We start from the raw sequence: 25,013 nt of genomic DNA, 5'->3' as shown, positions 1-25,013 counted from the left end.
AGTTTGTCTCTGTAGTGCGTTAGTTATAATACACAATGGCATAGAATGTTAACGAGCAGTATTTTAATTGTTTTTACAGTGCACATTTGCTGTTCGATACACACTCACGCTACACAGTTAAACAGTAAAAGCTCTAAACTCGCTGGAAAACAAAAGGGGCATGAAATTCCAGTTGAAATAAAGGGCAGCAAAACAGAATACTGTAAGCAGGAAGTCCCAGACTGTCTGGACCTGCAGGCCCAGGTGTATTACAGCTGTGTATGTGCCAGCCAGGCAGGCAGGCAGACAGGGAGTACCGGCTGACTGACCGATTGACCCCTGAAGACAACAGAACAGTTGGGAGGAGAGAGAAAGAGAGGACAGGACTGTTATCCTGTCGGGGGACTCTGGCCCCCTGGTTATTATTGTATAACAGAGAGTCTACTCACCGTCGCTGTGGGGTGTTCAAAGCAACACTGGCGGTGAATGCCTGGTGAACACAACCCTGAACTGGGGTGGAGTCAAAATGGTATCAAAATAGTGCACATGTTTCCTAATGCCCTTAAAAGGTTAGCTTTAGATATGTTGGTTGCATCGTCCCCCTTAGACATTTGTGACTCTCTTGCCTCACGTCATGTTGGCATCAAGCCCTTGTCCCTGATCGCATTGCTTCTCCTCATCTGCAGCTGTGGGCAGGCCTGCGCTTCACTGTGCCACGACTGAGGGATACACGCAAGACGGTTCAGTTTGAACTGCAGATCCGCAGGTATGACTCAGTTACATCACCTCTCTAGGCATATGTTTCAGCTGGGACTATAGCTGGACATGTGTTATGTGTCATTGACAAAATAATTGAAGGCTAAACTTGTAGGATACAGACCATTGAAAATACCACAGTACTCCAATATCACCATATAGCTGCAGAGGTGTGTTTTCTCTAATTCATCACCCTCTCTTCCTCTCTCGCTTTCTCTCCACAGTAAAAATGAGAATAATTCCCACAGCGAGGTGGTTCCCTACAAGCTGGAGGTGGTTGTCCAGGCCAATGTTATTTTACAAGGGTGAGTCCAGAGGAAGTCAGAGAGAAGTCCAGGGGTTGGAGGAATCTCTGTGTTAGATTTCCCCCATCAGAGCAAAAACCTTTTGGAACTTCATAAAAGTAGTTTTCTTTTTCTCCCCACACAGTCTCACGCTTTCTCCCCACACAGTCTCACGCTTTCTCCCCACACAGTCTCACGCTTTCTCCCCACACAGTCTCACGCTTTCTCCCCACACAGTCTCACGCTTTCTCCCCACACAGTCTCACGCTTTCTCCCCACACAGTCTCACGCTTTCTCCCCACACAGTCTCACGCTTTCTCCCCACACAGTCTCACGCTTTCTCCCCACACAGTCTCACACTTTCTCCCCACACAGTCTCACGCTTTCTCCCCACACAGTTTCACGCTTTCTCCCCACACAGTCTCACGCTTTCTCCCCACACAGTCTCACGCTTTCTCCCCACACAGTCTCACGCTTTCTCCCCACACAGTCTCACGCTTTCTCCCCACACAGTTTCACGCTTTCTCCCCACACAGTCTCACGCTTTCTCCCCACAGTCTCACGCTTTCTCCCCACACAGTCTCACGCTTTCTCCCCACACAGTCTCACGCTTTCTCCCCACACAGTCTCACGCTTTCTCCCCACACAGTCTCACGCTTTCTCCCCACACAGTCTCACGCTTTCTCCCCACACAGTCTCACGCTTTCTCCCCCACACAGTCTCACGCTTTCTCCCCCACACAGTCTCACGCTTTCTCCCCACACAGTCTCACGCTTTCTCCCCACACAGTCTCACGCTTTCTCCCCACACAGTCTCACGCTTTCTCCCCACACAGTCTCACGCTTTCTCCCCACACAGTCTCACGCTTTCTCCCCACACAGTCTCACGCTTTCTCCCCACACAGTCTCACGCTTTCTCCCCCACACAGTCTCACGCTTTCTCCCCCACACAGTCTCACGCTTTCTCCCCACACAGTCTCACGCTTTCTCCCCACACAGTCTCACGCTTTCTCCCCACACAGTCTCACGCTTTCTCCCCACACAGTTTCACGCTTTCTCCCCACACAGTCTCACGCTTTCTCCCCACACAGTCTCACGCTTTCTCCCCACACAGTCTCACGCTTTCTCCCCACACAGTCTCACGCTTTCTCCCCACACAGTCTCACGCTTTCTCCCCACACAGTCTCACGCTTTCTCCCCACACAGTCTCACGCTTTCTCCCCACACAGTCTTACACTTTCTTTTCCCTCTCTTTTGAAGAGTCTCCCGGCCAGACAAGGTCTTCTTCCCTCCCCCCAACTGGAAGGTGTCCAAGAGCCCCCAGGTGGAGCAGGACATCGGGCCTGCAGTCCAACACGTCTATGAGGTAAGGAGTTAAAGGGTTAGGGTTAGGATTAGGATTAAGGTTAGGTTGGGAAGATCCAATGGAACATTCAATGCATAGACAAAGGGGAATGCAGCCAAACCGGGAGTGGACGTTCCCTTTTTTCAATGTAAGGAGCTAGAGCCAGAGGCCCTCCAGGAGGATAGCTGTTAGCTGGCTGGACAGACTCATCAGGATGTAGTATGGCAGAGAGTTCTATATAGCAGACTCTGGCCTTAAGCAGGTCTGTAGCAGCAGGCAGTACTTCGCAGACACTAACTTTTTTGTAGAAGCAGACTAGACCAGACACTAACCTTTGTGTAGAAGCAGACCAGACCAGACACTAACCTTTGTATAGAAGCAGACCAGACCAGACACTAACCTTTGTATAGAAGCAGACCAGACCAGACCAGACACTAACCTTTGTGTAGAAGCAGACCAGACCAGACACTAACCTTTGTGTAGAAGCAGACCAGACCAGACACTAACCTTTGTGTAGAAGCAGACCAGACCAGACACTAACCTTTGTATAGAAGCAGACCAGACACTAACCTTTGTGTAGAAGCAGACCAGACCAGACACTAACCTTTGTGTAGAAGCAGACCAGACCAGACACTAACCTTTGTGTAGAAGCAGACCAGACCAGACACTAACCTTTGTATAGAAGCAGACCAGACCAGACACTAACCTTTGTGTAGAAGCAGACCAGACCAGACACTAACCTTTGTGTAGAAGCAGACCAGACACTACTTGCTGGGGCTAAAGAGAAGTCAAAGGAGAAAGAAGAAAGAGAAGAGACACATTCCAGGAAGCACAGGGATTTGTTTTGAGCTTTACATCATTACAGGTCTAACTCAATTTGTAAGGACAACCTAGTCTCCCGTGATAGACATCACACCGGGCCACCTTTCACATAACAGGAAGAAAAACAGTGCTGAAATTTAGATGACATCACACCAACATGCCATTTCCTGGAAGTCTGGGTCAAACCAGAACGGGTTAATTTTTAGCAAAGACTAGCTGGGGGGTTATATGCGTGTAATATTCTTTTAACTAATTGCTCTCTTTTTCTCTTTCCTTCCGTCTCTCTCTCCCTTTCTCCCTCGTTCTTCCCCCTGTCTGTCAGCTGGTGAACAAAGGCCCCAGTGGTATTAGCCACACGGTGCTTCAGCTCAGTTGTCCTCTCAGTGTTCAGGGACAGGGTCTCCTCTACCCTCTGGAGATCTCTACTGAGGGCCCCCTCAACTGCACCACCAACCACTCCATCAACTACATGCAGCTCAAGGTGAGCAATCAATCATTGGAATGTCTTTTGATGTATGACAGGGAAAAGTTATTTGAATGTCTATGTTAAAAGTATGTTGTTTACACTTTTGCAAGGGTATAGCAAGTCTTGAACTCATTGTCTCTCACGGTCAACACACACACACACACACACACACACACACACACACACACACACACACACACACACACACACACACACACACACACACCCTCACCCTCCCTTCTCAGGGTCACATGAGGCTGACAGACATCTGTGTGAGGCTAGAACACTTCAGAGAGACGGGCACTGTGAAGATGTCCCACAGGTTCTAATTCAGTGTGTGATTAACAGTCTCTACACCCACCTCCACCCTCCCTGCCCAGCCAGCCCCACCCAGGACACCATCCCCACTAACACTTTGATCTCTCTGCACTTCCCTCAGCTCAGCACAGCTTGATGAACCTCTTCTGTACCGATACACTCAACTTCTAACGTTAGGTCCCCTTCTGCAGGGTTTAAGCCTCGGGTTTTTCATGGGAACAGATGACTCTTGGGTAGTCGCTTGTTTCTGTTTCAAATTTCTAACTGGCCAGATGCTGAGATGAGGCCGAAGAGGTTTCCCATTTAGCTGAGATCTGATTTCCTCTATGGGAAACCATGTGAATGAGACCTCACTTTCACTAGATTAATGACGAGGATAATGATGGGTCACTAACGTCACTCCCAATATTGACAGAAAGGGTGGCCTGCTCGTCTCTCATGGGTGAGGTCTCTGTCTGTAATGGGTGGTGTATGTTCTTTCCCTCGGTCTCCTCAGCTCCAGCAGTCGTCCACAGAGCAGCCTCCCCTACTTGTGCCCGGTCAGGATCACCACATCGAGAGGAGAGACGTCCACAGAGACCAGCTGGCTGAGCACACTAACCTGGTGAGGCCCTTAGCAAGGACAGATGGCGAGAGTTATTGGAACAGTGTGCCATTAATGCAACTGGCTTTTTGAGTGATGAGTAGAGCTTGTTGTTGCCTCTGGTGGTATTTCATGTTGTCAAATAGTTCAAATAAACAGGACAAGTGGATGGAAGTGACTAGGGACTTTCCTTCGGAATAGAGCTGAGATGGAGGGTTGAACCTCTGCCTCTCTGCTCCTCTGAGTTGCCTGAAGCCATGGCATGTATTGATCTGGGACAGTGGCTCTGGCCCTGCTCTTGGAAAGCCTCCTGGGATTGACTAATGAGGTTATAATGTAATTGAGAGGAAGGGGTCAGAGGGTGTGGGGTGGTGGAGGTCCCACTGTGGTGATTAACATTAAAGGGCTGCAGGGAGACTGGGAGGGGTGGAGCTGGGGTAGTAGGGACATGGAAATAAGGGGATCTGTGGGACCAGGGGCATGATGCGCTGGTTAGTTCACACACCGCCCTCTAATTTTCCACTCCGTGGTGTTGTTAGTGTGAGTACCACTGCCCCTGGCACACACTGGCCCTATTGATCCAAGCAGGACCAGGACCAGGTAGCTCTCCCTCTGTTCTCCCTCTCATTGGTCTGTCACTACTCAGAGTGGTGAAAGAGGTCTTTGTCCCCCCCCGCCTGTCGCTCTTAACCGCCCCTCGTTTATCAAGCCTGCCGGATGACACGTTTCTATAAAGGCTGCCATTCTTTGTTTCACTCTTAGCATTTCAGTTTCTATGCTGAGTTGGAACTAAGGACAGACGTCTCTGTTAAAAAATATATTTCAAGAGAACGTGTGTTAGTGGTCAGAGCTGTGCATAATGCCGTTGTATAGGCCCTTGATTGAATCTGGTTGTAGTAGGGGACTGGTAAATGAGAGAGACCCCTCGCTATGGCTGGCCTTGTCCTAGAAAACCTGTAAATGAAGTAGCACTGTGAGCTTGGTCTCTAAATGGCTATTAGAACAATCTAGGAAAATGTAGATTGAATTATTGTTTACATTCATGTCACACACTAGCTGCCATTGTAAACTTCAACACACACACTGCAGGTCTATTATATAGCCAGTCACTGCTGTTCTACTCATTGTGGGAACAGAAGCTTCCCTCCCAGCTCCTGTCCCTGACCTCAGCCCCTGACCTCAGCCATCCCACTAGGGAGGATCTGGCACTCTACCATATCCAAATGGACCATTTCCACAGGCCCACCAGAATCCCTTAGCCTCCTCCAGCCTCAGAGAGTTTCCCCAAGCCTCCACCAGCCTCAGTTAGCCTCCAGTTTTAATCAAGTGTAATATTTTGGAAACAATTGTCTGACTTGTTGGACTAGGCCTCAGTATCCTGGGGCATCGGGGAGGTACAGGACAGGAGGAGGAATTAAACAGATATACCCCCTGTCTGTCTGTAACTGTAATGCCGTTATTAAGCCTGTCTTAACTGTAAGGCCCTGAGGGAGGTTCCAGGCAGTAGGGTAGGTACTGAGTTGTGTACTACACCCTCTCCTCCTGCGTTCGTTTGCCCTCCTTGGCTCTTGGCTTAATAGGCAAACTAATTCGCTCCCGCAGGAAGCCCACCAAAACCGCCCAATCCGGGGTGGTCTGTCTAACACGCCAGCATTAAAAGTCAGTTTGTGGAGGTTTACAATGCAAAGCGCCCAGCTACCATTATGAGGATTTAATTAAGATTGTGTATTCTAACAGTCTTGTGAAAAGGGAGCTGGTGGTTGGGCAATAATGTTGAGTGTCGACTGCATGCTGGATTTTTACAGTCTCATGACATTCACTCAGTCTTTCTAATTGGAAGCAGCCTTGCATTGGGATCATAACATTGACCTCTTTGTTCTATTTATTTGGCCTGCAGAGTGAACATTGCCCTTACTGCTCTTCCCACCCACCTTCTCCCTGTCTACTGACCTTCACGTCACTTTTTAATTCATGCACTTACAGTAATTACTGTTAAGTTAAGCCTGACAGAATGTCAAATTAAGTTTGTTTTGTAGCCGTTTGGTTTTCCTTGCTGAGGACAGCAAGTTTTTGCATGGCATATCTCAAATGATGGCATATTTTATGTAATTTGTTAAGCCTTAACACTCTCTCTCTTCCTCCCTCCTTCTCCCTCTCTCTCTTCCTCCCTCCCTCTCTCCCTCTAGTCCTGCTCTAATGTAGAATGCTGGACGCTGCAGTGTGACGTGGGTCTTCTGGAGAAGGGGACCAGCGCCATCCTCAAAGTGCGCTCACGCATCTGGGCTGAGACCTTCATCGAGGTACCGTATGGACTGGAGATGAAACCAACCACTCTGCATACAATTGCTCCACTACATACCTTTTTACTATGGCGATTGAAGAGTGGATCTTAGTTAGGTTCAGATCCAGAGATTTAAACCAACTTGCTGAGCTACTGGCCTCCTCTCAAACTCACTACACATGCAGATGCATGTTTCTACCAGATGACACTGGCACTGATTGCATGAGACGGACTGTCTCCGTTCACGTTGTCGTCTGTGTATTTTCTCATGTCAAGGTTTGGCTGAGTATAAGCAGAATGATTCCTTTAAGCCCCTACAAAGGAAAAATCAACACTCAAAACCTCAAATTCAAGACTGTGAAAGATGAATGACCAGTCAGACTCACACATGTGATTGTATTGACTAGATGTCAGTATTAATGCTAGCTCAGAGCTAAACTCTGCCAGTGTGTACTGTCCCAAATAGTTGGCCCAAATGAAGGGAAAGTGGTAGCTAACAGAGAGTATAATTCAAATCTGATTTCAATAGTCGTGTGTGTGTGTGTGTGTGTGTGTGTGTGTGTGTGTGTGTGTGTGTGTGTGTGTGTGTGTGTGTGTGTGTGTGTGTGTAGTGTTTTAGCTGGATGGTATCTGTCCACAGAAGCAGTTTTGAGAGACCTTACACACAAAGCCTATGTGTAAGTGCATTGAAAATTCATTAGCTGGTGGTCGTGGCTTCTCATAGGATTGGAATGTCAGAGGGGTTTTGTGAGAGACAGCCGGTCTGATAGAGTTGCATCTCTCTGTAGCACGTGACCGCCACCTACTGGATACAAGACAAAGTGCATCCATTACCAGTCCACACTCTAGCCTCGCTAACACATATACAAGCTGCAATTTCCCAGTACTCCTACACAAATTATTTGCAGAGTCACAATGAATATCCAATCTGATCCAGTCCCTGTTGTTTTGCTTCCATCCTCAGAGGGCATACAAAGGGTATGTGCTTGAGTGCCTGGCAAGATTCAGTGTGATCAAGATGCCCTATGCCATCTTACCCAAGGAGCTACCAAGTGGATCTAAAAAGGTAGGTCTATATGCAATACACCCATGTTACCAAACCCCTCTATGTGTTACTGTATTGTTAGTCATGCATTACCATACAGTATGCCAAAGTTTTGCACATCACTCCGCTGTTGGGAAACTGCAGGAAGCCTGGAATCGAGGCTATTATAGTATAAGTGGTGGTCATGACTAATTCTCTGCCCCCTCCTCAGGTGGTGACCCCGGTGGTGTGGAACAAGCCGGACAGCCAGTACTCTGTGCCAATGTGGATCATCATCTTGGCCATACTAGCTGGACTTCTGCTGCTGGCACTGGTGATTTACGTCCTGTACAAAGTGAGTGGTCAGGATGGTGCTGATGTTAACATCAGGCAGAGTGGGCAGTTTCCATCTCTTAAGAACGTCCCGTATTTGCCTTTATAACTAAGACTTATTAGTCTCAGGCCAAACTCCATCTTGCTCTTAGCTCAGCCTTCTCTAGGCCTAAATGTAAGGTTGGCTGGAGAGACTAGAACCTCATTGACATATGAAGATTTGAGAGGATGTTATAAATACTATATTCAGTTCAAACTTTTTCTGTCTTTTTTCTTTCCCCCTCCCAGCTTGGCTTCTTCAAGAGGTCGCTACCCTACGGCACGGCTATGGAGAAGGCCCAACTCAAGCCCCATGCTACGTCTGAGGCCTAAACACCACAGAAGGATTAAAACAAGCTACTTTGTTGTCAAAGAACCAAAGAAACCTAGATACCCACATGATTGCAACAGAGAAACATGGTTCATTTAAATGTCCAGAGAGGATCAGACTGCAGTTGAAGAGTGAGGAAGAGGAGGAGAAAAGACCACTGGAACTCCACTGTACTGCACTAGAGGAAGAAAACCCTAAGAACTCCAAACCAAATGAATGTTTCTAATTTAATATGTGTTGTTTTGTTTGTTGTCGTCGATCGCCAAGATGAACTTCAGTGTCAGACAAACAGGCCTTAGCCTTACTGATCCTATTTGAGTTGAAGTCCAAGACTAGTGACTACAGAAGAAGGAGAATAGGAGCCCTTGATAAGCCCAGGAGGGAGGAAGACACTTGGTTTCTCCCTCCACATCTTTTAAAATAGCTTTTACTTCTCTTGGATCCTTGTGAAAGATAATAATGTTTAAGTCTTTTTAACTGCCTTCGTTTTGGTGCTAAAAAAGTACACACGTTGTGCTCAGTGTTTCAAACGGGATGGCCACATCTTTCTTCTGGTGTTTAGGGGAGTGAATACCTCTCTCTTCCTTTTTGTAGCATTAAAGAATCACAGCTGATACTTTCCCCACCAAAGACCTGGAAACTGCATGATCAGGGCTTCTACCATAGACAGATGATTGTGTCTGTCTCATGTCGCCAAACTCTCTACACTTTGACTTTTTACCTATGAACATTTCTACCAAAGATTTTTTACAGTCTCATCTGTTATTGTTTTATGTAAGATGTAAGTGCAGCCCAAGTGCTCCAGTAATGTTTGTCAGGTTTAGATAAAACAGAGGAGCCTATCAACATGGCTTCTGCCCCCTTCTGAGTGGTGGACATGCAGTGCTTGGTTCAGTTGTTTTGCACACAAAGGAAATCTACTGATGACTAACAAGATGCCAAAAACAGACAGGATACTGACTGACTGATCTTCCTTTGAGTTTGACATGAACTCTTACTGATCATGTCATGTTGATCCATGTTCATTGTGACAAATGAAAGCATTGCCTCAAAGTCATCTGGGACTTGACTGGATCCACCACCATGGGCCTGTGAGATAGATCTCACTAACAGCTTGAAACAGTGTGGTGCTTTGCCAGAACTCTGGCTGGTGACTTGTAAGCAAGGTTGTCCAGACTTTGCTTGTGCTGCAAGAGGCAGTATGGAAATTGGGTTGAAGCAAAGGCCATCCAGGTATATCCACAGCCTTGGTGTGTAATGATGTCTTGAAAGTCAATATATACCTATTGTATGTTGCCAACAGAGATCAGGGAAGTTGCAGTACATTCTGAGTGGGTTGCTAGCAGGTCAGGGCTCATTCCACGTGAGTGTCAGGGAAACGGCCAAATGTCCAGTCCCTACACATTTGACCTCGATCTTAGTGTGCTGCGAGCATCTTCACTTCGGTAGATTGTTTTATTTTATTTGATGCCCTTATGGATAAAGAGAACTGACCATGAGTACCAAATGCACTCCCAACACAATGCTGCAGCTTCACCCAGGGACTGAAAATATGTGGGGTTCATTTATTTGTCATGTCTTTATGTAAATAGTCTCTGCCTGAGAGAGGTGTGTGTGTGTGTGCTGGACTGTGTGTGACTTCATGTGTGCATGTTCCTGTCTGTGTATGTTTTTCGTGTCAATCAGAGAGATCTTTCCCATTGCTAAGTCCGCTCCTTCCTCCCTTGCATCACTAGAGAAGAGTAGACTTGTCCAGCAGTAATGCTGATCATCGTGCCACTACAATTTGTGCTCAGGATAGGTTGAGACTGCTGTTTAGGACAGCTAGGACCAGAGTAGCTATTCATTTAATGCAATAGAGAGACTACGATGCACATGCATGTACATACATGTCTGTACTGTAAAATCAGTTTGTGCCTCTTGTAAAGGAATAGCAACTGGGCATTGGGAACAAAAATCAACTTGTTTGTACGTGCAATATTATTTACTCTGGTTAATATCGTTTTTCGTTTTTTGTTGTTGTTGCAGTTTTTGTTATTTTCTTTGGTTTTGTTCCGGAGGAGTTGTGCTAAACCCATTGTATCTACCATCTAGTGATGAGTGTGAGATATCAACCATACATAAACTGTTCTCGTGGTCGGAACGTTATGGTCAGATTTTTTCTCTCTAGGTTTTTCCACGTTTTGACCAATTACATTTTGCTCCACCACTATAACTAGCCAATCTTTAGTATCAATATTTTAGATATCAGTGGTAAAAAAAATATATAATGACCTCCATCAAACCTCTGAGTTGAACTCGAGTTGGCCTATGTTACTTGTGTGATAATGTATGTGCAGTTCAATTGTATCAGCTATCTAAACACAGCCATAGTGTTACATATATGTCTTTATCTGCGATGCCCCATGGGTGATATTGGTGATTTCATTCTGCGATTAGGCTTTTCATGAAAGCTTTTATCAAGACTCATGGTGCAAAGACTGTTAATGCCACTCAGTGGATTCATTTTACACGTGTAATATTGTTTTGAACAGTATTTGTATGATGGTAGTGTCCAGACTGAAATTTCAACCTAGGGTTATTTATATGTTGAGGATGTTTTAAACATAATCCTCTGTGGTTACAGCAGGAGACTACACTGGGTTTATCCTTGTTTTTCTAAATGTCTTCTAGGCCCCATTTTAATATTTTTTTCTCCTTTTTACCAAAGTTGTAAATATATTTCTGACAAGGAGAATGTTTTTAGATCCAATAAAAAATAATTGCTTGTTGTGAAATTTACTCTCCTCATATTGGGGGGCTGTTAGTCTTTCAGTGATCATTTGTATCTTATTTTATGGTTTGCATTTCCAATAAAAACATACATTTTTACAAACTCTTGACTTCATGCTTTGATTGAATACACATCATTCTGAAAATAATTTATTTAGAAAAAATAAACGTACATGGTATGAAATGTTTTACAGATTTGTGTATGCGTTCTGGCAACATAGCTGATTGCTAAACTATTTATTGTACATGAAAATTGTATTACAAAGTGGAAAAAGGTCAAAACAAACACTCCATAACTACATGCTATAGCATATATCTGCTCTACTGTATGTGCTTATGTAGACGGGTTACACCTCGATCGTGTGCCTTGCAGCATTGCGTTGCAGAGGCAGTGCGTTCTGTGTGGTCCCTACGTTGGATTTATCGAACGTATGCGCCGAACTGTATGCGTATACGGGTTGACAGAAATGGTAGCAGAAGATGAATGTTGAACTACGTTGCACACGTCCAGATGATGCTGCGTACTATTTTGTGCAAAACACAATCGGTGTGATCAAGGCGTTAGCTAACAACGTCATGAAAACGATGCACACGCGTCAATGGGGCAGAAGTCTGTGTTGTGATTCTGGATGGCCAGATAGCTAGCAACAATGACAAGAAGCTGCCAGTGGGAATCGTAGGTGGCTCGTTTCATCTTGTTCTTGATACCATGTCTTGTTTTGAGGTGTTTTGACCGATGTCACATCTATGCTAATATGGCAAAAATTCGCTAGCTAGCTAACCAACAACTGTAACGATGTATTTGAGAGAGAAGTGCTCATTGTGCAAATGTATTTGTTTTCAAAAAACATTGGAGACTAAATATAGTTTACATGTTGTCAACAATCTCAGCCAACACCGCCTCGTTTGCCCCAACCCGTACATGGCACTTGTAAAACCATAGTCTGCTATACATATGATCGTATAAATAACGGCTAATGCCAAATATATGCCCTTCTTCCTCCGGAGTGTAGTGTTGCGTCACAGCACGCAAAACGATCAGAAACAGCAGTCGCAGGACCAGCAACATCTCTGGTAAGGCACTAGGGGTCACTAGATACTGCCAGTCGGATCCCTCCTCAGGTCCTAGTCACTTGATTAGCAGTCCAAACAGCAACTTCTCTTGAATGCTCTCTGTGTGATACTGAACAGCCCAGAAACATCCACAGTCCTCCATTCTTGACACCAGACATGTACATGAGTCTATAGAAGAGCTTGCATGTGGATTAGTATGACCATGGAGGTGTAATCCCCTGCCAAACTCTTATTCACAGGCTGTGTTATAGACCGTCTTTATACACAGAGATATGTAGATATAGTCCTTATACACGGGTCTGGTTCAGCTCTCAGCGCTCCATTCCCCTGGACAGTTGTGTCAGTTTGCGCTGGTTGTCGATCACTTCAAAGTTCTGAACATAGTGGCGGATGTTGCTAGGATTCCGGAGAGGGAGGGACTGCTCAGAATCTGGACAAGCGACAAAGAGGGAGATTGTTTCTTAACACCTAACACAGAAGAGCTACATTTACTTCATCTCATTTGAAGCTCTGAGTAGAAAGTGAGTTAAGCGTTGAGGCATAGCTTACATGTGGACACCCGAATGGAAGGCGCCTCCAGAAACATTCTGTCTGCGAGTCCCTTCTGAGGTGAGGAAGGCACTGCGGGACAAAGAACCATCGAGTGTGAACACCATGCCCCAACATCGTCCTTATTCCATTATTTTCTACAACTTTTTCATTTTGCTGTCTTACCGTAAGGTGTGCTTCGGCACCCTCGAACGATCTTCACTGTCTTGGCAATCATGCGCTGAAACAGTGGAGAGAAAAGGTGGCTTATTTAGCCAATAGTGTACAAGACAAAAAGAGAAGACATAACTTGGGTAAGGGCTGATGTAAGAATTTGATATTTAGGCTAGACAACTCACCATTTTCTCAAAATTGACCAGTTTTTCCGTGTAGTTCTTGTTTCCCTCATGGATGAATGTCATGTCTAGAGGAACATAATGGTTCAGTATAGGGCCATGTAGACTTTACTCAGGTATTGAATGTTACATCTATCATACGAGGTTTCTAACAAAGCAGTATTACCTTTTAGTAGCAGAGGCATGAAGGGGATGTAGGGAGGACTGAGCTTCGCCACAGCCAGTCTGTAGGCTCTGTGGTTACGCGACGGATCCTGACACATTAAGAGAAAGACACACACTTCTCCATTAGCTCTAGTTAGAAAGGAAATATAGGCCCATATTACGAAGGGAGGAAAACATGATTCATACACACAGTGGAAATGAGGGGGAGGGATTGACAAGTGGCCTGTGATGTCACCTGTTGTTATCTATGACATTTAGTGGAACACTTTGTTATAAAGCTTGTAAGCGTGTACACATGAACTCACTCACCATTAACCTCTCGTAGGCACAATAGACCCTTTTCGTCTTACTCGGCACTCTCTGTCAACAACAACAACTGTTACTCCTCTGATATCCATTTCACATATGTTAGAAATAAAATACATTGTTATTATAAGCGATCCTAAAAATGTAGGTCACTGTCCCGAGCAGGCCTCACCTCCCAGGTCTTGTAAAGTCTCTGTACAGCACTGTTGCTTAGACCAAACATCACAGCAAAGAACGAGTTGAGGTTTTTCTGCTCCTTCAACCTGAAACAGGAAACACAGCCAGTAAGAGCTGTGGGAAGACTAAACATATACATTACCAAAATGGTTATTAGAGCACCAGTGTCTACAGACATGACCAATATTTTAACTGGATATGGAAACATTATTTCTGCTGGTATGTTGAATATTTGTTGTATATAGTGTGTTATTGTACAAAATCACCAATATAGTATAATGCTCTATAGGGATATTTACCCCTAAGATAACATAGTCATTAATCTGCACGTTAAAAGGTAAACTGGGTCTTAATTTAAGTGAGACTCACATGGCGGCCATCTTGATGAACTTCTTCAGCAGCATGGCTCTCTTCATCAGGTCAGCACACAGACACACCTCCGTCACCACCCAGTACTGCACCTCGTTGAAGCGATGCACAAAACGCTCCAGGTTAGCTGTGGTGGCGCCTGGGAATTTATGTCGCCCAAATATATAGTACACTAGTTCCACCTGGTGGGAGAGACACAGTCATTTACCATCCATATGTACTGTGACACACTAAACACAGATCCAAAGTATTTGTATGTACCCAAATATATCAAGCAACCATCCAATGGACTAAACCTTCAATTTGGCATAACATTTGAACTTGACTTGAACTTGATTTCCTTGTCAAAGTGCTATTTTGACATCAGTGGGTCAACCTGGTTAAATAAACTTGCATAAAAAGAGGTGTGTGTCAGATGAACACGTGGCCAATAGAGGGAGTAGTGTGTCAGGTGAGGAGTCGACCTGATGACTGATATGACGCTGCAGTAACAGTTACCAGAGAGAGGATGACTTAGACACATGCCTGAGTGACAGATAGCAAATCCTTTAGGCCTGTTTATACCTGGTGCTAACATGTGTCCTGTGCCCACTTTTTCAGACAGGTGTAGACAATTCAAATACATTTTGTTAACTGATTGTGATCAGTTCATTCGTCCTGACAAGATCAGGACGAATGATGCAGGTTAGAGTTTAAACAGGGCTATTGTTGTTCTGAGACAGACGGAGACAGCTCACATCTGAGTCACCAGGCCTTGTCAAACCAGCTACCCACCACAGTGCATACCCACATGTGAGATAGATGTCATACCCTTAATAGACATGTACATTTGAGTCATTTAGCAGATGCTGTTATCCAGAGCGACTTACAGTAGTAGTGATTGCATACATTTTCAAACTTTTATTATTAACTAAGCCCCTTATTCAGGGAAATGGGGCATACTGGTGATTCTCGGTATTTAAAGCTGGGTAGCAAATGATCCCACTCAAGCGCCCATTGCAAGCATACGTCACAGTTTCTCCACTTTTAACTCTTATCCTGCTGGTCCCAAATCCATAACTTCCACTCCATAACATTGGCAAAGCTCCAGCATGGGCTCACCTCATTTCCTTCCTTACCTCATGCATGGCGGTAAACAGTTCCCAGTCGTAGTTGGTGAGCTGGCTGGCGATGTCCTTGGAACACATCTGCTCCAATGTGTCAATGGTGCTCTGATCAGGGCCCTGTTGTTCCTTCAGGGGCGTCTGTCAAGGTGCCAGAGAACAATCACCATAAATAATGCCATGAAATCACACAAATATCTATGAATGGTATGCTATGATGACAGTCTGGGGAGGTTTTTCTCTGATTCACCATGCAGTGTAGTTCTTAAGTCATAGATAAGTTATATATGGTCATCTCAGCACCCATGAGAGACTATAGAGTAGGTGTAGATTATAGGTGATGAGGGGAGGGTAGGACTCACCAGCTGTTCCACCTGGCTGGCAGTGCAGAGGAACAGTCTCTCATTCAGCCCCAGAGAGGTGTGGACTGCTGTGGCGTCCAGCTTCAGCTGAGCCCTGTCTATGATACAGCAAAGACAAACCCTTTAACACACAATACCTCAGAGACACACATCCCAACTTAACATCAACACTCACTGAGAGTTACACACTCTCTCAACAAAACTCAATCTCAAATGACATGTTACAAGACATTAACATGCACATATACAACATCGTAAAGTTATGAATATAACGGCTCTTGCCTGAAGGAGGGAGTATTGTACCAAGTGTACAAACTGAAAGGGAAATAATGAATATCCTGTACAGCCGTATCTTAGAAAAGGGCTTCATATTGCTTCCAGATGACATGGAAAAAGAAAGAATAGCCCCGCACCTCCCATGGAGTTCATTTTGACCAGGACGTGGTCTCCTCCTGGGTTTACCAGCGATGACATCATTTCCTGAACAGAGGTGTTCACCGGCAGCATCAGAGTGATTGACGTATGGTCTGGCCGGAAGATCTCATACAATACTAGGAGAGAAAACACAGAGACATGGGAAATGAAGTTAAGCATTAAAGGCCCAGTGCAGTCAAAAATGTGATTGTCCTGTGTTTTATATATAGTTCCATACTATGAGGTTGGAATAATACTGTGAAATTATGAAAATAATGATAATGCCCTTTTAGTGTAAGAGCTGTTTTAAAAGACCACCTGAAATTTCAGCCTGTTTTGGTGGGATGGAGTTTTAGCCTGCCTAGTGAAATCCTCAGGTTGTAAATTAGTTAAAAGACCAATAAGAAAGAGAGTTCCAAACCTCTGTCAATAACAGCTAGTTTTCAGTTTTCCCCTCCCCACTCCCAGACAGTCCCCACTCCCAGACAGTCCCCACTCCCAGACACTCCCAGAAATTGTACTTTGTTAAGAAGCTATTTTTGACAATTTTAATAATTTTAAACAATCACAGTAAGGTACTTAATTTTTACCCAGAAATGATTTGATATTGAGATTTAAAAAACCAGCTGCATTGGACATTTAAAACAAAGTATAGCAACAACCATTAACATTGATCCATCTGTAAGTGCATTTCATGGTTACAGTGGGCTGCCAATGGTTAACCAATAGTTAATAAACAGAAAAAAAGGCAAATTGTGCATTTTGTGTCATTATAGAAAAGGCATAGTCATTACCATGCTATTCATGACATAGTTATTACCATGCTATGGTAGTAGTAGTCTCACTGACCTTTGTCCTTTGATCTGATTGGCAGACACTTCCCCACTGGCTCCTCACAACTGGAAAACCAGTCAAACTGATGGTTAAGCTAATGGAAACAAACAGTAGACAGAGTAAGTCAGCCACAAGAGTGACTTTTCATTTCTCTGTGTTTTTTATGCTTTTAACGTTTTATCTTTTGGCTCCAGCAGCTCTGAAGACTAACATGCCGTGTTATAAAGGTTGGAGTTATATTGTGTCTTCTGCTATCTCCCAATCTGTCTAAGTAAAGAGAGCATGTCATGTGGTAATAAACAGAGATGCAGATGTATTTCTGTGTGCAAGAATGACCTTTATAAGCCTTTATTAATGTGGTTCAACTTACCCTTGTCAGTGACCCGAGTTCATTCTCAAGCCTGGGAAGATATTGAAAAATACAAAAATGATAGTAACCTAATTCAAATCTCAAATCCAGATTCCAGAAATACTCTTATTGGCTTGGTTACAAAACTACATCATGTTATCAATATGACTGTAAAGGAAAGAACATGACTTTTGCTTTTGTTTCACATTCCTGTGAGTACAAGGCTTATATCCATACCATACTATATTGAACTTTGACCTCCATTATTCACCGTATGGGCCCAAAAGTTGTATATTTCAGATACACTCTGGCGAAAGGGGCGGCAGGTAGCCTAGTGGTTAGAGTGTTGGACTTGTAACTGAAAGGTTGCAAGATTGAATCCCCGAGCTGACGAGGTACAAATCTGTCATTCTGCCCCTGAACAAGCCAGTTAACCCACTGTTCCTAGGCCGTCATTGAAAATAAGAATTTGTTCTGAACTGACTTGCCTAGTTAAATAAAGGTCAAATAAATAGAAATGTATTACTACTCACACTCTGGTTCTCCTCCTGTCTCTGAGCTGCTCCCTCAGCATACTGGACAGACGGGAGTCACCTGCCACCTCCTCCCCCAGCCTCTGTCATGCATAGAAACACTATGTATAAACACTGAATGTATATAGTATTTTTATGGTCACAACACACAGAAACAACACACAGGCCACGATTCAATACAATATACTGCACAATTTACTGTATAACAGATTTTTCAGAACGTGATATTTGGATAACATTGATCATTGAACATCTGCTATTTTTTATACTCTATATTTTTTTATACTCTATATCTATACTACATATATAATCTATGAATATGTGTTTGGTTATAGAGAATCCCACTACCCCCTTCACTCACCTCCAGGAAGTCTACAGCGATGGGGTCATCTTTGAGCAGCTGGCCGAACACCGCCACCCACTGGCAAATCAACTTCACTATCTTCTGCTTGGTGTTGAGGGCATAGGCTGCTTTCTCCAGATCTGAGCCCTCAGAAGGCTCGGCATGGTAGGTGCACTCAGGGATAAGGAAGAGAACTAACACATCTGAACAACAGCTTAACACAGCTATTCTAGACCTAGACCACTGTCTGAGGTGCTTTCGACTGAAGCTGGATGCTTTGGTTTAATTATGGTCATTTGTTTTATTTATTTAATTTAATAACATTTAAACGTTTAATTTGTTTTTCGGTACACAGATTCAAAATACTCCCGCAAATGTTGTTTATGTGATCCTCTTAGAGACTAAGTGTAAGTAAATAGAAATAGACACAGCTTAGGACATCATCATCATCATCACACAACCACTACCACCACCGTCATCATCATCACCACCATCATCATAATCATCCAAAGGATATTGGTGTTGCAGGGCCGGGCAAAGCTGGCTGGAGGGCATGAAGACCCTGTGGGTTAGCAGGAAGTCGCTCACACAGGGATCTGTGGGCACAGACAGAACAACACATAACTCACTAACAAGGACTAATGGCACTCTGTGTCCCTCCACTTTGTGTCCCGTCCACTTCCTCCCTGAAAAACACAGGCGCAATGAGTCATCTGATGGCCTTTAGTGAGCGGATATAAAATACATTTCCAGGAATGTGCCTGGCCTGATTCTGCCTGTTCTTTTCTGTCTTTGTTGGCTGTTTCATGTGAGTGACCAAAACAAACCAGAAATGATCTTTAAAGTTTGGCTGAGGATTCAGATGTGAAGCTACTGTATGGTCATCCTGGTACAGTATAGTGTGTTTTGTATTTGTATTTATTATTATGGATCCCCACTCTTCCTGGGGTCCGGCAGAATTAAGGCATTTATACAATTTAAAAAACATTACAATACATTCATTACAGAATTAACAACACACTGAGTGTGTGCCCTCAGGCCCATACTCCACTACCACATATCTACAACACAAAATCCATGTGTACGTGTATAGTATGTTATCATGTGTGTGTATGCATGTGTCTGTGCCTATGTTTGTGTTACTTCACAGTCCCCGCTGTTCCATAAGGTGCATTTTTATCTGCTTTTTAAATCTGATTCTACTGCTTGCATCAGTTACCTTATGTGGAATAGAGTTTCATGTAGTCATGGCTCTATGTAGTACTGTCAGCTTCTCATAGTCTGTTCTGAACTTAGGGACTGTGAAGAGACCTCTGGTGGCATGTCTTGTGGGTTATGCATGGGTGTTCGAGCTGTGTGCTAGTATTTTAAAACAGACAGCTTGGTACCTTCAGCTTGTCAACACCTCTTATGAAAACAAGTAATGATGATGTCAATCTCTCTTCCACTTTGAGCCATGAGAGATTGACATGCATGTCATTAATGTTAGCTCTCTGTGTACTTTTAAGGGCCAGCCGTGATGCCCTGTTCTGAGCCAACTGCAATTTTCCCAAGTCCATATTTGTGGCACCTGGCCACACTACTGAACAGTAGTCCAGCTGTGACAAAACCAGGGCCTGTAGGACCTGCCTTGTTGATAGTGCTGTTAAGAAGGCAGAGCAGCGCTTTATTATGGACAGACTTCTCCCCATTTTAGCTACTGTTGTATCAACATGTTTTGACCAGGACAGTTTACAATCCAGGGTAACTCCAAGCAGTTTAGTCACCTCAACTTGCTCAATTTCCACATTATTCATTATGAGACGTAATTGAGGTTTAGGGTTTAGTGAATGATTTGTCCCAAATACAATATTTATGACTAATTTATTCCTTGCTACCCATTCCGAAACTAACTGCAGCTCTTTGTTAAGTGTTGCAGTCATTTCAGTCGCTGTAGTAGCTGATGTGTATAGTGTTGAGTCATCCGCATACATAGACACACTGGCCTTACTCAAAGCCAGTGGCATGTCGTTAGTGAAGATTGAAAAAAGCAAGGGCCCTAAACAGCTACCCTGGAGAATTCCTGCTTCTACCTAGATTGTTTTAAAAGAGGAACTCCTGTTCTTTGAACATAAAACAGTGGGAGTATGTCAGTGGTCCAGCGACATAGAGGGGTCCAGCCACTACAGTAGAGAAACGTTTGGACCCATACAAGGCAAGCCATACAGGTTTCCTACCTATAGCATCACTGCCATTAGTATCCAGCTTCACTGTCTCAAGCAGGTGTTCTAGGATCTTCTCTGGAGTTCCAGCCATCACTGTATACCTGAGTGTGTAGGGGAGGGAGCGGGAGAGGGGGAGGGGAAGAGGGGAGGGAGAAGGAGAGGGGGAAGTAAGAGGGAGAGGGAGAGGGAGAGGGGAAGGGGAGAGAGTGTCAGTATGTGTGTAGTGTGGAAAGAGCCACAGGTGGACACATTGGTTAACAGTATAAAGAGGCAGCCATTTGAGCATCACATTGATTAAACTCAACGTTTGCTAAAACACTTGAAGTGAGATAACAAAGCACAGTCTATTCAACTGAACAGGGTTCAGGTCTATTTCTGTGTTGAATCAACAATAGGCAGGCAGCTACAGTAACTGCCACAATTAACAACACTGTTAACTAAAACAGTGCTTGTTTCTTGCACATTTAATATTCTACAGTAAAAATGTGTGTTTTACATGACATTGGTCTAAGAATGCATTAGAGGAGTGTGTTCATTTAGGTCTTGATTAATGTATAAGTGCTTGTTTGACTTTTTGTTGTTATTCAGTATAATATATGACAGGTGGGAGTGTCTTACTTGCTGCTGTTTCCTGCCCCTCCAGGATTGGTTGACTCAGCCTTCTCCAGCACCAGCACAGCTTTACCATGTTCCTCCAGACGCATGGTGTTAGCTTCCACATCCTGAAACACAATGTAAACACACAGTCATGCACACACTTTACATCCAGTACATACTATACACGGTACACATGGATACATACCCCTTTTAGCATATGCAATAGGCATATTTGAATCACTGGTGTGTATTCAAGGCTGCCAAGGGAAGCCAGGCTTCCCAAAATATTTGACACATTTTTTTATTTTATTTATCAAATAATATATCCTTCGTCTCTCTGTGTTTTCAGAATTTTGAGTCAATTCGCAAGTTGCTGAATCACACAGGAGTGATCCTCAGAGCGAAGGAAACAGCGCCCCTCTGTCTCAGTATGTGTAACACACGTATCTGATGCTGTCTGGAACAAAAGAGTATGACATTTTGCCGATGTAGCATTTGATTGATTAATGCCAGCAAGCATTTGGGCTCTCTTGATAAAAAAAAGAAAAAAGAATGAGCCAATCAGTGTTGAGCTGAGCTCAACTGTGGGTTGTCCTGGCCCCCCCCCAGGGAGGCCAGTTTTGGATTTGGCTTCACACCAATCAAATTACATTCTAAGCATAATCTCATTGTCAGAAAACATGTCTGTTTCTGGTCTACTTGTGTTGATGTCCGGCAGTAGCTAGCTTGCTAAATCGTCCCTTTCCTAATCCATGGATGGAGATGGGGATTTGGATTTGTGGTTTTGTCTTAATTCTCTGGACAGGCCTATGATTATGATGGTGATTCTGATCTAAACATAAATTAATATATTGTGCCACTGGCCTGAGATGATTGAAGTTCAATATGTAGCCTAGATGTAGCCTAGTAGGCTCACGTTAAATAGCTAGCTAACTTAGCTGGTTCATTGTTAACCATACGAGGAAGTTAGGCTAGCAAGCATTTTAGCTAGGTAGCCTATGAAAACTTGCTTGCGCATGCACACACACACACACACACACACACACACACACACACACACACACACGATATTTAGCAACATTGGTTGGACTAAATAGTTTTAGGTATTTTTAAGTTTGTTTTCAGTGTATTAAACTAAGCATATATATATATATATAGCCTTGTTGATTTGATGATGTTTACATGTTTAAGTTGAATTTGTTACATGCAATATTTGCTTTGTGGACTTCACCGGACAGATGTGGCTCTCTGGTTTTGTGATGAAACAAACGTATGTATAGTTGAATTTATTCTGTCACTGTGTGATTGTTGGCTTCTTGTTGTCACGGCCTTATTGTATGTAACGGTGGTGTATGAACTAACGGGTTATAGAGCAAACAACGCAATTATCACAACATAGGTTGAAGTATGACGTTTTTCCTGGCTTGGCTTCCCCAGTGATTTTACCCACACACCGCTATTGATTTGAATAGAGTACATACTGTACACAAAAGCAGGTTGTGATCAAAGAGAATGTGTATCTACTTTACATACAGTACACACACACACATCAGTGTGAATACGATATGCACCCATCTTCAGTTTGTGACCAAACTTACCTTGAGGATACGTATGAAGTCCTGTTTGTCGACTCGTAGGAAGTGGCAGTTGTCCTCTCTCAGGATGATGGTGGCTGCTCTGGGAGCATCGTTCACCAGGGCCAGCTGCCCAAAGTCTTCTCCCTCATGTAGCGTCGTCACCAGACCCTGCATCTCACACACACACACACACACACACACACACACACACACACACACACACAGTATAACTATGTAAGTGTGACCAAAAGGCTCCTTAACAGCTTCTACCCCCAAGCCATAAGACTGCTGAACAGTTAATCAAATGGCTACCTGGACAAATTTACATTGACCCTCTCAATTATTTATTTCTTTATTGTTTTGCACTAACTCTCTTGCACTGGCTCTATGCACATGTACTAGACTCTACCCACACACTCACACATACTACATTGACACTCCAACACACACAGACTGCATACGCTCACACGCACAAAACACATGCATGAATATTGACGCCACACACTCTCACAAGTAAAGACACTTTCACACTTGAAATACGCTGCTGGTACTCAGTTTATTATATATCCTGATTGTCACTTTTACCCCACACACATGTACATACTGTATTACTTGAACTACCTCGTACCACTGCACATTGAATCAGTACTGGTACTTCTTGTATACAGCCTCGTTATTGTTTTTATTGCATTACTCTTTCCTATTTTATTTACAAAATATTTGTCTTACTTTTTAACTCTGCACTGTTGGGAATGGGCTCATAAGTAAGCATTTCACTCTAAAGCCTACACCTGTTGTATTTGGCGCATGTGACCAACAACATTTGATTTGATTTACTGTAAGTGTAGTGTGAATACAATTCAAATTCTCTATATCCAAACATGAATCTATAATGTGTATACTAAAGAATTGTACACAATTAAGATAACTGGGGTAAAGACCTTACCTTTCCATGTGTGATGACATTGACAGAGCCCTTCCAGATGATGTACCAGGAAGTGCCTTTGTCTCCCTGACTGAACACTGAGAAACACAAAGACACAGAGATTTAGGATTCACATCAGTCTCAACAGTCAGTCAGCTCTACCAGACAAGGATGTAGGCACAGTGCTTCACAGGTAAAGTCCAATAAAAATGAAAGGCCGGGAGGCAAAATGCTGGTGATCTGTATTTGTTTTCCATGTTCACAAAGGTGCACATGGCATTTTCGGTTGACATTTCAGTGTTTCGGTCAGCTTTGCCGACAGACAGATTACTCTGACAATCTAATGGACTGATTGTCCAAGATAAAGATTTTGAAATATTCAAGTGGGTTTCAGTAGGTTTTACAAGCGTGGCAGAAATCATTTGTTCAGCCACTGATGGACAGGTTTGTTGTATACTGCACCGAGGGGGTGGATGGTAACAGAGACAGAGTATCTCTAGCACTGTGGTGGTGATGTGGGCCCAGTGAGGCTCTCTTTCGCTCTCTCGCCCACCAGAGTTATAAAAAAAACATCACAGAGGACTATGACACTCACAGACTGTGCCTGCCTTGGCATGGGACTCAAACATCAGCACTGCTGCCAACTCCTTACGGACCTACAGTAAGAAAAAAGGAAAGGGAATGAGACAGGATTAAACAGGGAGAGGTCAGAGGGAGGGGCAGTGTAAAGCCTTAGCGCTACAGGACATACAGTAGTGCTGCTCCCTCCTCTTGGACCCAGATTTAACCTCTTCCTGGACTAAACATCACTTCAAATCACTTTCAAAACTCGATTGAGCATTGCTTTTGCAGCCCAGGATAGACTTTATCTGGGTCTGGGAAAACCGCTCATCCTGTGCAGATTTTCTACTCCACTGGATGCTCAATTCACTTTCTAAGAACTGGGCCCATATTCAATTCACTTTCTAAGAACTGGGCCCATATTCAATTCACTTTCTAAGAACCGGGTCCATATTCAATTCCCTTTTTAAGAACTGGGCCCATATTCGATTCACTCTCTAAGAACTGGGCCCCATATTCAATTCACTTTCTAAGAACTGGGCCCCATATTCAATTCACACAGCATCTCAGAGTAGGAGTACTGATCTAGGATCAGGTCCCCCATGTCCACATAATCGTATTCTTTGTGATCTATGATCTAGGCCAGGGGTATTCAACTGGGGGTCCGCGGTGGTACTGCAGGGATTCAGCAATGTTTTAAAATAAATAAATAAACATATACATATGTATACATATATATATATATATACACACAGTACCATACCAGTCAAAGTTTGGACAGACCTACTCATTCTAGGGTTTTTCTTTATTTGTACTATTTTCTACATTGTAGAATAACAGCGAAGACATCAAAACTATGATATAACACATATGGAATCATGTAGCAACCAAAAAAGTGTTAAAG

General features: G+C 43.8%; 2 protein-coding genes across 7 annotated transcripts in view; one reads left to right on the top strand and one right to left on the bottom strand.

The window, feature by feature from the left end:
- The window catches only part of itga5 (integrin, alpha 5 (fibronectin receptor, alpha polypeptide)), a 55,198-nt gene extending 43,763 nt beyond the window's left edge, over nt 1-11,435 (top strand). The window contains exons 22-30 of the mRNA XM_029722811.1: nt 666-745; nt 960-1,040; nt 2,279-2,384; nt 3,508-3,666; nt 4,466-4,573; nt 6,739-6,852; nt 7,798-7,899; nt 8,090-8,212; nt 8,479-11,435. Coding sequence (XP_029578671.1) covers nt 666-745; nt 960-1,040; nt 2,279-2,384; nt 3,508-3,666; nt 4,466-4,573; nt 6,739-6,852; nt 7,798-7,899; nt 8,090-8,212; nt 8,479-8,562 — 957 coding nt within the window. The 3' untranslated portion in view covers nt 8,563-11,435. The remainder of the gene's footprint in view (nt 1-665; nt 746-959; nt 1,041-2,278; nt 2,385-3,507; nt 3,667-4,465; nt 4,574-6,738; nt 6,853-7,797; nt 7,900-8,089; nt 8,213-8,478) is intronic.
- Nucleotides 11,436-12,133: 698 nt separating this feature from the next.
- The window catches only part of rapgef3 (Rap guanine nucleotide exchange factor (GEF) 3), a 40,844-nt gene continuing 27,964 nt past the window's right edge, over nt 12,134-25,013 (bottom strand). For 5 of the 6 annotated variants that reach the window (XM_029722806.1, XM_029722810.1, XM_029722805.1 and 2 more), the window contains 21 exons: nt 24,144-24,204; nt 23,570-23,646; nt 22,645-22,791; nt 21,068-21,171; nt 20,462-20,550; nt 18,763-18,841; nt 18,264-18,414; nt 17,903-17,985; nt 17,391-17,421; nt 17,036-17,114; nt 16,186-16,323; nt 15,773-15,870; nt 15,426-15,551; nt 14,308-14,489; nt 13,934-14,024; nt 13,765-13,815; nt 13,457-13,544; nt 13,294-13,358; nt 13,121-13,175; nt 12,956-13,027; nt 12,134-12,836 (listed from right to left, as the gene is read on the bottom strand). In XM_029722806.1, coding sequence (XP_029578666.1) covers nt 12,718-12,836; nt 12,956-13,027; nt 13,121-13,175; nt 13,294-13,358; nt 13,457-13,544; nt 13,765-13,815; nt 13,934-14,024; nt 14,308-14,489; nt 15,426-15,551; nt 15,773-15,870; nt 16,186-16,323; nt 17,036-17,114; nt 17,391-17,421; nt 17,903-17,985; nt 18,264-18,414; nt 18,763-18,841; nt 20,462-20,550; nt 21,068-21,171; nt 22,645-22,791; nt 23,570-23,646; nt 24,144-24,204 — 1,986 coding nt within the window. In that variant the 3' untranslated portion in view covers nt 12,134-12,717. The remainder of the gene's footprint in view (nt 12,837-12,955; nt 13,028-13,120; nt 13,176-13,293; nt 13,359-13,456; nt 13,545-13,764; nt 13,816-13,933; nt 14,025-14,307; nt 14,490-15,425; nt 15,552-15,772; nt 15,871-16,185; nt 16,324-17,035; nt 17,115-17,390; nt 17,422-17,902; nt 17,986-18,263; nt 18,415-18,762; nt 18,842-20,461; nt 20,551-21,067; nt 21,172-22,644; nt 22,792-23,569; nt 23,647-24,143; nt 24,205-25,013) is intronic. The other variant, XM_029722808.1, reaches the window with a different exon arrangement.

Source organism: Salmo trutta, chromosome 30 (genome assembly GCF_901001165.1).
Source record: "Salmo trutta chromosome 30, fSalTru1.1, whole genome shotgun sequence".
In the NCBI taxonomy this organism is placed as follows: domain Eukaryota; kingdom Metazoa; phylum Chordata; class Actinopteri; order Salmoniformes; family Salmonidae; genus Salmo; species Salmo trutta.
The sequence above is the reverse complement of the archived record's forward strand: the minus strand, read 5'-3'. Positions and strand labels throughout refer to the sequence as shown.